This window comes from Folsomia candida, unplaced genomic scaffold, assembly GCF_002217175.1.
Source record: "Folsomia candida strain VU population unplaced genomic scaffold, ASM221717v1 Fcan01_Sc054, whole genome shotgun sequence".
Lineage (NCBI taxonomy): Eukaryota > Metazoa > Arthropoda > Collembola > Entomobryomorpha > Isotomidae > Folsomia > Folsomia candida.
This window is the reverse complement of record NW_019091246.1, coordinates 78,276-93,571: the sequence shown is the minus strand read 5'-3', so window position 1 is coordinate 93,571 and position 15,296 is coordinate 78,276. Positions and strand designations below refer to the sequence as shown.

General features: G+C 33.3%; 1 protein-coding gene across 1 annotated transcript in view; it reads left to right on the top strand.

Moving 5' to 3' along the window:
- LOC110862298 (developmental regulatory protein wetA) overlaps nt 1–13,599 on the top strand; it is a 38,702-nt gene extending 25,103 nt beyond the window's left edge. Inside the window, exon 7 of the mRNA XM_022111478.2 lies at nt 10,315–13,599. Within this exon, the coding sequence (XP_021967170.1) occupies nt 10,315–10,347 (33 nt within the window). The 3' untranslated portion in view covers nt 10,348–13,599. The remainder of the gene's footprint in view (nt 1–10,314) is intronic.
- Nucleotides 13,600–15,296: the final 1,697 nt, after the last annotated feature.

Below are 15,296 nucleotides of genomic sequence, written 5' to 3'. Positions count from 1 at the left end.
TGTAGGAACAACTAAAGAGTTGTAAAGAAATCTAACAAAAAAAGGAATTTGTGTTTCCAAATTTAAAAAAAACTTGTAACGGAGTCCAAATTCGGAAATTAAATTTTTTAGCCCGAGTCAGGGCTTATGTATTTACGTATAATTTGCATGTATGTCTGTCCGGGGCAAGACAAAGCCAAAACGGATATGAAAAATTTGGAGCTCGCGATGCTGCCCTTGACTCGGGCTACATGAAGTCTGCACCGTATTTTTTTAAAATAATTGGACAACTCGTGTCAAAGTGGTATCAAACTGGTTACAAATTTTGTCACCACATTTTTTACAGTTGAAATGAGTTAGCTTCTTTTAAATCCCGAAATGCAAAATGTTTATCTTCCTGGGGATAAACGATCCTCGTTTTTTTATGTAATGCAATCCTTCAAAATTTTCTGGGGAGCAAATTGGCCCTAAAATTTCAATGTTTTCGAATAAAAGTTGATGAAACTTTCACAAGTTTTTTGAAGGAGAGGAAAATGCTTCCGATTTCGGACTGCCCCCAGAGAGGAAATTTCGTCCTGATCCTGTTCTAAATGTAGAGAGGCAGAGATCACGATATCGGTTTTGTTTGGTCGTAAAGGAAACTTTTCCCTGTGTAATGGCCAAGTTGAAAAAGTAGTTTATTTTCATGGCTGCATTTTCGAGGAGGAAAAGCAGCAAATAAAATGAAATGGGGACCGATTCAGAGAAAATAAGTGAAAAAGAATGTATCATCTCAAATTTTGAGTATGTTTGGACGCCGTTTTAATAAATATAAAAAATTTGTTAAGTAAGCAAGGCATAAAGATAGTCAATCGAAGTGGTAGACTGGATTTCTTAAATAAAAATCAGGTTGTTTATAAAGCACAACATGAACTTTTTCATCAACGTGGGTCAAAGTTTCTGAAATACCGGTTAGAAAATAAATGTTTGGAATAAAATCTGCTAGAAATAATTTCGAGTGTTTTTTCGAAGTTCGAAACCTTTACCTATTTTTTTAAATATGTAGTAATTTAAAACTAAAATACAGATGTAGATTCTTTTTGGCCCCTGCATGAAGAAAAAGTGTATAAAATATGTATTTTGGGTATGAATATGAAATGTTCATCCCAGTAATTCATACTTGAATCCAAAATTTTGCACTTCAAATTTTTAAGTAAATCATGTGAAATTATTCAGTATACAAATTTTTCGAAATTTTCAAACTTTCGGCTAATTTAAAAACCGGTATATAAAAATTTTAATATGTTACAATATGTATCATTTTAATCCAGATTAGTTTTATTTCCACTTGAATTATATTTTTTCATAATTTAAAAAATGCATTCGAGATAATTTTAATTTGAAGAATTTTGTAAATTGTGTGTAAAATGCGTGAACATATTTTGCGTCAAAATCCGAAATCTCCATCCCGCATCTGTTTATCTCCTTTAAAAGAAATCCACTCTCGAGGCAAGAAAAAAATCCAGAACTTTTTCCCGTATTTCAGTTCCTGCTGCACTTTTGGTTTTCATTTCCATTGCATCGGAATGAATCTTGTCCTAGCCCAATGCAACCTCCCCCAAAAATGTGTTTGCCAAGAAACGTAACCTCTCCCAACTCGGAAAACGCCCGGGTTTCCTGGCTGCACTTGCATCTCGGCAAGTTTCCTGCACTTGCACTTTGTCCGAGTGGAAGGGTGGTAAAGTGAAATGTGCATTAAAGTGGCTTTCTCATCCATCCAGCACCCGGGTTTTTCCTAGGCTACCCGGTAGCGGGTACCAACCAGTCGACCACCATTTCTATGGGTGAAAGAAGAAAAGTTTTATGGAGTGAGTCATCGCTCCCGGAATACAAAAGTGGAGATGAAACGCACGTCGAGAAAGAGAGAGAGGATAATTTTGTTAACGTTACGTTCTCTCATCATCGTCCGTCCTGATGCTCACTTTTATTTATGCAGGAGGAAAGAGTACGACTGCGCAAAAAGAGGGGGGATTTCGTGGTGCAAAAATGTAGAAGTACTTGAAATGAGGGGAATTTGTGTAAAGTTTTTCAAATTTTGTGTAAAAATTTGGTAACTTAAATGTATGTATTTAAAAGATTTAAGATTACAAAATTTTGAATCATGAATGGCTGTTTAATTGAGACGAATAAATATTGAGGCAACAAATGCATAGAGAAATTATCAAATCTAAAATGTTTGTCTAAATACCTAAGAAAAATTTGTAAAAAAACTTTGCAATTCGAAAAATTGATCAAATTGAGAAAGATAAAGTTACTAAAACAAATACAGAGTTAAAATTTTCAAGTCTAAAATATTTATGTCTTGATTGACAAAAATTATTTTAAAATTCAAAAAACAACTATAAATACCATAAATATTTATTTATCCAGTTTAGAACAATTTATGTATTGGAAAAATGTTAAAAAAACATCCAATCCAAAAACCTTGTATGTTTCTCTTAATGAAATTAATTTCACAAAATTCTGTATCCGTTTTAAAAATTTCCAATGGATATGTTTCCCGTCCAATTTTTCCATTTCCCTTCAATGAAACGTATGTTTGACAGAAACAAATTGAAATGGAACCTTTCATTCCGCATTATTGAGGATGACAACCCTCAATTAAAATCTTGAGCTTGTCTTCCAAATCTACCCTGAAATAAACGTATGTACATATACATACGTACCCTAAAAACTCAAATTAGTGCCTGGGCTATTATTGACAAAATCGGTGCCTGGAACCCGACCATTATTTGGGCTAGGTCATTATTTTTACCAAATTATGAAAAGAAACACGGCTACTATTTGCCTTTTACGGTATGTACGTACCTATCTAAATATTTATCTCTTTTCATCCTCCTCACAGACAGACAAATAAACTCGAAACTGTTTCACTACTAAAAAATGCATGAGCCTATTCTTTCATCCAAAAGTGAACAATACAAGAAAGGGAAACTTGGAGTATTTGGATCCCCAGGAAAAAAAGCAAGTGCATGTCACGGAATATAATTGTTGTCCGTTTATACACATACAAAAATTTAAACTAAATTCGTATCCACAAATATAAAGACATTATTTTCGTTACAAAACCATTGAGCATACGTAAAATAAAATTAGTGAAAAATCGATCCAATCATTAGTTTCCCAATTTTGTACCAATTTTTTTATTACATTTTATAAAATCTAAAATGCAAAATACTCGATAAATTGCGTAACCTTCTGATTCACAATTTTGAAAATATTTACTCAACTTTACTATAATAAATAAATCGTAATTTGACTAATTTTCTGCGCAAATGACTGTACTTCTCATCCACAATTTGTCCATGAAATGCAAATACCCGGTAAATTGAGTAACCTGTCTGATTCACCATTTTGAAAATATTTACTCAATTTTACTACGATAAATATGTTTAATATTGTGCAAATAACTGTACTTCTCGTCTACATTTTGCCTCCGTTTACACAAAATTTGTATCCACAAACAAAGACATTAATTCCGTACTCCGTTTATGTATAAACCAAGTAAAATTCTGTAAATAACTGTACATCCATCCATCCCTCCATCCACCTTTTTCCCCATTAAATATTTAATCGTCCGTCCATCCATCCATCCACGTTTATAGATTTGTTTACCTTTTTGGCAAACCTGTCGTAAAAAAAGTGGAGAGAAAGAAAAACTAAAATTCCTTTGTTGCATATCTATTTTCCTCCTGTTGCTCTTCTCTCTCTCTGTTTTTTACGCCACTTTGGCGACGATGCAGACACTTGTCTGGGTGCATGATTGAACAATTTGTTGGTACGTATGTTGTTTATTTGGGTCAGTGTGACGAGGTGGGGGAAGGGAGCGACCCTCGGGTCACACCCTCCCTCGAAAGGAAGAAGGTAGGGGTGCGTGTAAAGCGGCGAGGTAGGTGGGCAGGCTGGGTTAACGAGGAACAATGTAAGTAAATGGTGGTGTGGTGTGGTGTCGATGGATGAGGGAGGGTGGCCCGTATGAATGAAGGATTTGGGTCGTGGTGGCGGTGGGGTGAGGGTCGTAAGTGAGGAAAAAAAGAGGTGACATGACAAGGACGACGAGGGGGAGGGGTGATTTTAGGAGGTGATGTGCTGCGATGTTATGTTGTGTTATGTTATGACTAATATTTAGCAAGAGAGGGAGGGGAAGGGAGGGATGCACTCAGGTGTAATATGCACAGAGACAGAGAGAAAGTTGCATAATTGGCATGCTGTTTATTTATGGGAAGATTTGAGAAGTTTGGTAAAAGGGTAATGTAAACTTAGGTTAGTAAAATTTTTGGTAATTTTAGTAAAAAAAAGGACCAGTACCACGCCAAAAATTCGTATTTTTAAAAATTGGACAAGTTTCACGTGAAATATATGTTTCTTATAATTGAAATTAAGAAGTGGCAATTTAGATGGTGTACGTTGACAGTCATAGTTTGTTCTTTGTTATCTGATCTTGAGGAAGGGGTAATTTAGATCCAGGGATAAGTTTATTAAGGTTCGTCTCATATGTACTTCTCGAATGATCAGTTTGTCGTCATCGTCCTTTTTTGGAAAGAAAGAATCGCACAAACAAATTTGCACATTTGCGATATAATTTAAACTAATAATTGGTGAATTTAGAAGATTTAGAACCAGGTATAAATTTGTGGTTCTTTTAACATTTCCTATTGGTCAGGTTGTTATCTTTAAAAAAAAAAAAAGTTGGACAAGTTGCACGCCAAACATGCATATTGTTAATAATTGAAATTAATAATTTGTAAATTTAGATAAGTTGAAGCAAATTGAGCATAGTTTCTCTTATCTGGCATCTTGGTTGTTTCTTGGATGTCACCATCTTAGTTTTTGAGAGAGAAAGTTGCATGCAACAGATGCGTATTTTTGATAACTGAAATTAATAATTCGCAAACTTTGATACAGCTGTAGCCAACCAAATTGTGTCGTTTTTTGGATACTTTCTTGCCTGTCATCTTGCTCGTGTGAGGAAGGTTATGGTTTTGAGGGAGACACATGTAGGAAGGAAGTCGTGGTGTGTGTAAATACAAGTATTATTTCTTACTACGAGGAGGGAGGAGGAGGAGGAGGGCGGTTAAGTCAATAGTAAGAAGATATTTGTCTCAATCTCCTGACCGAGAAAGTGCATAGGACCGAAAAAAGACGGAGAAAAAATGATCATGGGATCTCTCGTAGTAAGTGTGGCGAGATGCAGTTCCTCCAGTTTTTCTCGAGGGGAGACGCGACGTCTTCTTCTCTTTCTTCTGATAGAACAAAAAAACGCCGAGATTTCCGAGTGAGCTGTTTCACCACTGTTTTTTCCTTCCTTTCCGTCGTCGTCGTTTTCTTGTTAAGTGGGTCTGGTCAGGGATTCGGTGGGTGACATTTCAGGACAAAAAGTGGTTTCATGTAAGGAGTAAAAATGTCAACTCGTCGTCGTCACTTATAAAATTTGTATCTTCTATTCTCAACAAAATCACCACGATTTTTTTCGTAACTAACTAAGAATAGATGACATAAAAAACCAAAAAAGGAATAAAAATGTCAACTTTTTTGTCCACTCTTCACTTAAATATAAATATTTGACTCTACTCTATTCTGAATAAAATTAGTATGAGGATTTTGCGTAATCCAGTATCGATCAACTAAAAATAGATGAGACAAACACGATAAAAAGCAAAACGCCGTCAATTGAGCTACTTGTGAATCATCGAAACCCCAGAAATGTTAGGAAAGGGCAAGAATTCGTTGCGTTACTATTTTCATCCAGTAAATGCCACGGTGAGGAGAATAATTCGATTCCATTCCACTGCACGAGACCCAGCCAGCAGGGGTTCGCCGCTGCTTTTCCTTAAGAGAAAAAATGCAACTCCTTTTTTTATCAAGGGGAATTGAGTCGTCCTTTTTGGAAAGAAATGGAGAAAAAGTCGGTGTGGGGAACACCTTCATTTTCTCCTTTTACGTAGATACGATTGGAGGTCTCCCAACCTATGGTATCAGATTTTTGGCAAACTAGTTCCAATCGATCACAAATTTAAGTAACATATAATTTGCAAAAGGAACGATCTCCCAATGGGTACGTTTGGCAGAGATATTTGCATCCGAAGAGGAAAAAACGGGCAATAAAGTTCACAAATTTTAAGCTTTCCAAATTTACTCCTCTTCCGATGCTAATATCTCTGCCAAACGTGCCCATTGGCAGATCGTGTCGTTTGGAAATTTCGCATAAATTAAATTTGTTGTCGATTAGCACTAATTTGCTCAAAATCTGTGAGCATACGTTGGGAGACCTCCATCGTGAGTGCGTAACGAAAAGTACAAGTGAGCCTGCATCGCATTAAAGACAGCCGAAGTCTCTCTCTCTTTTCTTTGTGACGGATGCACTTTAAATGTCACGAATGTCGCCGTAGCTGCAGTAAAAGTAAAAGCACTCTCTCTCTGCTCTCCTTGATCTTTAGTAATTCGAACAAGAAAATCTATGAAAAAAAGTAATTTAACTAAGTTCGACGCCATTTCAAGTTTTGGAAACGATTTTGTAAAAAAATTGATGATTCAAGATTTATATGATGACATTGCATTGGGTGTTTTATTTTTTGTAAAACAATAACGAATTTGAACGTCATTACAAACTTATTAAAATTTTTTTGAAACGTAGTTTAATTAAAAATTTAGTAGATTTAAAATCCATTGTTTTTTGTTATGTAGATGGCATTACAGAGTTTTGTAAAACATTTCGAAATATAATTTAATTATTGCAGGTGGCTCATTTAAAAAATTTAAAAAGCACTGATTAAAACAGCGTTTTTTTCACAATTTCAAGATTGGACGCCATTCCGATTTTTAAAACGATCTTAAAAGGAAATTTATCAATGTATATGCATCAATTTGACCTTTTTAATAAGGAAAAAGTTTCATTTGCCACGAGATCAAATTTCATCGAAATCTCGCATCCCTTAAACTTGAAGCATGTATATTTTTACCCTCTATCGATCCAAACCTCTCTCTGCTAAATAAATCCAGCCAGCCAGCAACACATACACCAAGCAAAATCCATACGTGCTGGATTTACAAGGAACCAGCGACAACCATGCCTTCATCTTCATTTCATCCCATTTAACAAGACTCCTGGCAGTTAAACTCGGCTTCTTGGTCACATATTATTTATACACAAATTTGTATGTACGAACGAACGAACGAGGAGAGAAATATCTGTACCGTAGAAAATATCATCTCCTCCATTTCAACGTATATTACTCCGTATTAACCAGGAGCTCACGAGTTTAGTTTAAGTGTCGCTTTCAGTTTCAGTTTTCCATTCTGTCCAACACTTTCGTAGGAAAGGGTGGGTTTTCGCTTTCGTTTGTGGAACGTGCAGAAAGAAAGCGGGTTGAAGGAGAAAAATATTTTATGGAGTGATTTTCACCCTTCTCGTGAACTGTTTGGTCGATGGTGGGAAAAATGGGTGACATTTTTTGTGCAAGGTCCTCCGATGAGATGAAGGGATGAAGGTTTTATTTCTTCTGGAGGGGATGAAACTCCGTGGGTGGAATGGCACCCGGTTTACGTATGGTCGTTTACGTTTACGCTACCACCACCACTTTTACTTTCTTTCTCACAAAGGCACACGACCATCGATCGGGACCATAAAGTGCCAGAAGTAGTAGGGAATACATACATAAACGAATCCAGGGTTTAAAACAAGTGGAAAATGAAATGGGGAAGAGAAAACGCGTTTAAAATGTTGGTCAGGAATTGTGTAGAAATGAAAAAAATATGGAAAGGAAATGCACATAGAACGGAAAATTGGACAGGGTTTTTTATAAAGAATTTTAGCAATGGATGATAGATTGTTGGTTTTATAAAGTAATTTCAATTATTGTCTCGTTTTCTTTTACGAGATAAATTTGGACACGATTTTTCATCAGGAATTTTAACAGGTTTTTAGAAATGGGTGGATGATAGATTTTTTTGTTTCAAAATAAGTTCAATTATTGAGAAATTGACAGGTTTGAATAAAATGTACAGGATTTTCTCTGAGAAATTTTTGCAAATGCATGCAAATGCATTTTTAGAAATTTATGATAGATGTTTGGCTTTAAAGTAATTTTAATGTGGATATTTTTAAGATACAAAATTGCAATTATTAATGTGTAAAAGTATTACGACCAAATTCTATTTTCGAGTGGATAACTTTGTAATTGTTAAGATTCAAATGATTCGAATGAGTAAATATTCAGTCACGCAGCTAAATTTTTGCCCAGTCAGTAAATTTTCAAATTTAGATAATTTCACTCATATAAAAAAATATTGAAATTCCGTGTGTACAAGATTTTTCTACGGAATTTGTGTTTAGAAAGTTGATGCCAAATTTTATTTCTGATTAAATTATTAACACGTCTGGTGAATAAATTTCCTACTAATATTTTTGGAACATATTCGGACGAAGTTGTAAAATAAATTAATGAATAATCGCAATATTAATTATTTTTAATGTGTTAAAGTAATACGTCGAAATTGTATTTATGAGAAGATCGAATTATAATTGCAGACTTCAGATCAAATTATAAAATTTCTCTTGGAAACGAAGTTATGTGCATGAATTCCTTATTTTTTAACATTTAGCAAACCAGGCAAAATTTCACCCCTATATCATCGCGTGTCTGGTGGTGGTCATTCTTATTAACAGATTAAGAATAGGAGGAATAGCATCACGATTACCCACAAAAACTGTCATTGGCCACCCTTCTGTACTTTTAGCCTGTGTAGAAAACTACGTACAAAACTGGTCTACTATATTCCATTTGGTACAAATTGTCTCGATTTCTGTGAATATGTTCAGTCTAAATTAACGAAAAATGAGAATAATATTTATCCGTAAATTGTAGAACTAATACGCCAAAAACTTTCAGTGGCGATTATTCATGACATGTAAATAAGTAGAAAGAAAGTAATCTTAAAAGATGATTCTTGGCAAAAATTGTCAATATCGGCACATTTTTAATCATTTCTATGAATACGAATATACGAATAATTTGTAGAGCGAGTCGTTGAAAATTAAAAAAAAACATAACTGATTTTGACAAACGAGGAGATCTTAAACTTGAGTTTAAGAAAACTTTAGAAAAATTGGAACTGAAATTGGCTTAAAAAACTCACGACCATTCTGTTAATCAAGTTACTTAGATCCTTAGATCAAGTTATCAAGATTTCAAATTTGTCGTCCAGAATTTTAAAATAAATTCCCAGAGGTGAAAAATGATTAAAAATGTGCTGCTTTTGATGATGAGGAGTCCTATGTTAAATATTGAAATGATTTATGTATGTCCAAAATTTTTTCGAAGATTGGCTCCGCCAAATTTATCCTGGCGTGAATTTTAGCTGATTATTAAGGCGCAAGTAGAATACATATCACCCACGGAAAACCATACTTTCCAACCCTTTCGAACTTGTACTTTGTCCAAAACAGCCGACAAGAATACCACTTTGTCCTCCCTTCTTCTGTGCGACACTGGTCAGCAGAATAAATCCTATCGATCCATCTACCTCAATATTTCTCCCAATACAAATGGGAACTGTCGGCGATAATTAATTTGTCAATAACTCTGGCTCTTTGCGTGGTGGTGGGGGTGGCGTGTTTTGTTTTGTTTTGTTGGGAAGGGGCAGTATTCTTCTTCGGAGAAAATAAAGTAATGTGAACTTTGTTGTTCTCCTCGTTTTCCATTTTGCTTGGAATTCACTTTGGTATTATGACCACCATTGTGTTGTTTGGTGTCGTGTATAATTGGTTTTTTGGTGGGGATGATGTGTGATGTAACGTGAGAGAGGCGACAAAGGGCGAAAAGCGATGGTATTTTCATTAAAGAAAGCAAAAATAGTTTTCTTTTTAGTTCGTGCGAGCGATAAAAGAAAATTTAGTTTTGGTGGGTTGACGGAAAAGGGAAAGTTGTGTATATAATTGGAAGTTTTTTACAGATTTTTCATTGTTTTTTTGAAGGTTTGCAATTTCAGGGGAGATTTTATTAAGAAATTTTACAGATTTTGTTCAAATCAATGCTTTAAATATTAGGTTTTAGGATACCTATGTATTTCTCAATTCCAATTTTTGCCAGCTTATAAAACACGCATAGCTAGTGAATTCAACTGGCACTGAAATCTCTAAAATAATCCAAAATTTTTGAAATACTGCAATAATACGTAAAATTTTCATGAAAGCGCAATTTATACGTTGGAGTATTTGTATATCTAATTTCTTTATATAAAAAAATCTTCACAACAAAACCACAAAACTAATGAAAACCTATTATTCTATTTTTGCAGACGCCGAAAGTGAAGCTGAAACAGCAGCACTGACATAAGGAGAAAGTTCTGGAGCTGGATGATGACACGACGCGAACGACGATGGGAGAACATGACGACGTTAACAATACTTTAAATTTTAACCAGCACCACGACGACACGACGCAGTCCTGGAGCATGAACATGGACAACCTGCACGAAGACGACGTCCACGTGGGGCTCGACGACTGGATGAGATTAGAACTCGACGTTTAGACCAAAACTTACATAAGGAACGACGACGATCAAAAGCATCATCGCCACTCCACAACTTTCTCTTTACACAAAAATATAGAAATTCTAAAATATTTTAAAATATGTATTTTAATACTCTATTTAAGAATAAAAAAGATAGTGGAGATTGTGAAGTGTGTCTGTAATTTAGGATTTGAGTCTGTAAAAATGTACAGAGTCAAAATTTACAGTACGTCAATTAATCTAGATATGAAACAAATTTTGTGTTTAGGTTAAGTATTATTCGGTTGGCAAAAAATGTGCAAATCTACAATCCAGATATAAATATCTAATATATGTATTGTAAATTTTTATCCCATCCAAAAATCTATACAACAATATCTGGATTGTAGATTTGTACATTTTTGTATAATAATTAATCCACACAATCAAAACCAGGCTAATCTCGAGATTAATAAATATGTTGTAAATTTTGACCCAAGCCATATTTTTACCGCTTCTGGTAGAAACGCAGAAACCGGAAAAAAATTCAAATCAAAAATTACAGACACGCCTAGAATTATTATCTCATAATTTTTGTTACGAAATCTCTCTTTCCAAATTTTTGTACCCCGTAAGAAAACGACTGTTTATTATTTTCCTACACACACACTAGTTAAGCCTTGTGCCGTTTCTTTACTTTAATAATTCCAATGAGAGAAATCTCTCATCTCGAGTGTTAAACATCCCGTATTTTCGAGGGATCTGGGAATCTTCACGCCTTGTCAAACAAACAAAACCCACCTTTTTTACTTCACTCGACAACACAAAAAAAGTTTGGGATCCGTTTTATTTCATATTTTTATACACACGAAGGAAGAAATATAATGCTCACCACGAACATAAAAATTATTGATACTTCACACATCACAAAAATTTATAATTTTATGAAAATATCAGTATTTCAAATTCTCAAGAATTTACTATAATAACCTTTATTTTAATAAAATTAATGATGAATATGTAATTAAATAATTATTAAGGAAAAAATTAACCTGCAAAAACTGAATGTCGTGTCTTGTCTTGTCCGTAAAAAAATTCATGTTTCAATTCAATCTAATCTTTAAGTAGGTCCGAGTTGTCCAGCTTCATCAGATTTTGTGTGCTAATTAGTTGAAAAAAGAGCGCAAGAAATGAATTGTTGCTTATTTGTCGTGTAGAATAATTAGGTTTGGAATTTTTGAAATTATTTTAGAAAATATTTAGCTAACTAAAAGTTAAGATTGTAGCTTTACGTAACACAAAAATTTGTACTGTAGCTTTATTTATAATACAAAATATTTACATGCATAACCAACCCGTTGATTTATACATAGATAAAAAAGTGTATTTTTAGGAGAATTGTACCAAATATTTCTTCCTTGCTTGTATATTTTTAAGACAAATATTTCTACGTACGACGAACCACAAGAACCAAATGAATAGTCAAATTGTTTAGTATTATTTTGTAAAAATAAGTCAGAAATTTTGAAAATTTATGATAACTTTTCAAAACCGCAGACCGAAAATATTACGATTTTGATAACTTTCCGTAATATTTCACGTTAATTTCGATCTCTATTTATAAATCTCTTTATGTATGTAAATTGCTACAAAAATAATACGCTGCTGACAAAAAAAGTCATCCTCAAGAAAGATAAAAAACTTGAATGCCAAAAAAACCTCTAAATACATAAATTTCAAAAAAAACTTATCAAGAAAACGAGAAATATTTACAAAATGAAATTAAAGCTTTTATCAGAATAATTAACTAGATTAATAAGAAAAAAACTACAGAGAATAATATCACAAAAAACCACTCAAAAAATTCCGAAATCCAGGGAATGAAAATATAAGACTTTCTCTCAATACCTTAAAAAACTACATAATTGTGAACTTAAACTTTTGTACCAAACGGTTTAATACGAAATTCTATTAAATGTGTAGAAATTATTGGGGAGAAAGTATTATTTATTTAGCTAAATGAAAACAAAGAAGTGTAATTTTGTACGGGATGAGTAAGTAAACGTAGAAAAATGGGATTGATTTACTCACGAGATAATAAGAAATAATGTGTATTTACATATTTACACCGGTTTAAAAAATATATTTTAGTCATAGACGGCAAATTATGATGTGGTTTATACACGGTTAATAATTTGATAAAAAAAATTGTCACCGATTTTCTACATATTCATCAACTCGGAAGACTAACCTGTATCAAATCACTTAATTTAAACATACTTTTTAATAGTACATTTCGACCTGGAACTGTGACAGATTGTAAATTACATTACTTGCATTGAGCCAATTGTTTGAAAAGTATCCTTGAAAGTTATATAATTACTTTTTAATACTATTTAGTTTCTTGCGGGTTTGTTAAGTACATTTTTTGCGCTGCAAAGCAAGAAAAGCAAGAAATACGGGGTGCAAGAAACTGGGAGAAAGCGCCTTGCGTTTCTCACAGATCAAAATACCTGCAAAAAACCACTTCCGTTTCTTTCTTTAAGTGGTTACCTTCACCTTAAAAACACTGCTGTTTAAATTAATTACCACCCAGGAATGAATTTCTTTGCAGACGGTGATAAAATTTTAGGTGACAATTTTTTATCGGGTTATTTTCCGTGTATATTTACCACAAAATATTGTGTATTTTAAAACCGTGAAAGTTTTATACCCAGTTTTTTGTACCATATAAATATATTAATTATTTTGGTAATTTTAAACACTACCAAAAATTGACTATTTTATACCGTTATTTACTTAAGTTTAAGTGGTAGTAGTAGGTATATTTAGTAATGGTAGTAATTAAGTAAATATCCGTATTTTTTTCGTATACCGTGTCCTTGTCCGTTAATTTAATAAGTATTACAATTTATGAAAAGGGAGAGAGAAGGTTCTGTTTTTGTCATACAAATATTAAATACTTTGTATTTACATATGTATCACGTGTATTATTTTTAAGAGGTTGATTTCTTTTGTATCGAGATAAGTAAGTGTCGAGGAGATGAGATAAGTAAGAAAATTGAAAAATAAATAAAGCCAAAAAATTTAGAGAAGTTTGTGAAGAAGATTCATTTTGCATCGAAAATATATGGGAAATTTCGAAAATATTTTCATAAACAGAATTAATGTGATAAACACATGACGAACAAATGCATGATTACAAAGATTTTTTTGCATGCATACAAATTTCGAGGATCGGAGAGTATTCACTTAAAAAAATTGGAAACATAAATTTTATTTTCATAAATCAAATGTATATAAAGATACATACATGAAAAAATTCCTGATTTTTTTTGCACCAAAATTTCGGGGGTTTCAGAAATAAATAAAAAACCTCTTAAAAAGAATGGGCCAAATTTTCATAAATTAAATGCATATAAAAATACATACATGGAAAAATGCATGAAAATTTCCGAGCTGAAATATTTACATACTGAGGAGGGGAGCTTGCGAGGTTGATAATAACAGATCTTGGTGCCCTTTGGATATGTGGTAGGGACCCATGAGTGTACTAAAACCCTGAAGTAGTTTGACTCCATGGCCACATTTGCGCCCGCCACACCCACTCAAAAATGTCCAAAAAACGCTTTCACCCCAGTTTTCACTCACTCAAATCCACGCCAAAAATCCAATTTTACTCGGATTTTGAAATTTCTTTCACCATTACACTCCCAGATAGTTGCTTTCTTCAATCCAATATCAAACTCAATTTTTTCGAAATTTTTAGTATTTTTAAAATTTAAAATTCTGAATGAGCATTGTTGTAGTCATCAACAAAACAAATTATGTTTGCGAAATAATCATCAATAAAATTGAGTTTGATATTGGATTGAAGAAAGCAACTATCTGGGAGTATAATGGTGAAAGAAATTTCAAAATCCGAGTAAAATTGGATTTTTGACGTGGATTTGAGTGAGTGAAAACTGGGGTGAAAGCGTTTTTTGGGCATTTTTGAGTGGGTGTGGCGGGCGCAAATGTGGCCATGGAGTCAAACTACTTCAGGGTTTTAGTACACTCATGGGTCCCTACCACATATCCAAAGGGCACCAAGATCTGTTATTATCAACCTCGCAAGCTCCCCTCCTGAGGCTATTATTAAATTTTATTGTTTTTTGGTAAACTTTAATTTTAAAATTTTTTTCCAAATTTTAATTTTAATTTGAAATAGTACATACTTTTTTAGTATGTTTTTTCATGAACAATGAGAAACAGGTTACAGCGTGCCTACTGAAATTGGACGAGTGCTTCCATCCGTTTAAGGAGTGAAAGTGAGGATGCACAGATGGAGTCCCTTGGCCTGGACGAGAGAAAAGGGTGCAAAATCTGTCTGAATTTCTCAGCGAAATATTTTATGAGATCGTCTCTTATGCACGGATTAAAATTGTGGCAAATTTTGCATGTGAATTGTATAACGAAACGCCGCAAATTTTTATTTTTTCTGTAAAAATTATTGTTATCGAGTAAAGTTCGTTACTTACAATATTGCTTTGTTGATTTATTCATTGTGAAAGGAAATAATGAATCTTTTATTATATAAAAAAAGTTGAATTTTATCAAGCCTTAGAATTTTTAGAGACAATATGATCATTAAAAATGACTAATTGCGATTGATTTATTATAATTACTTATTTATTTATTAATGATAATTATTTGTCTGATAAAGTAGAGTTGCACCGAGTTTGGTGAACAATAACATTTTTTTAATTCATGGTAAACATGTTTGTGTACATTTCTCACTAATGACT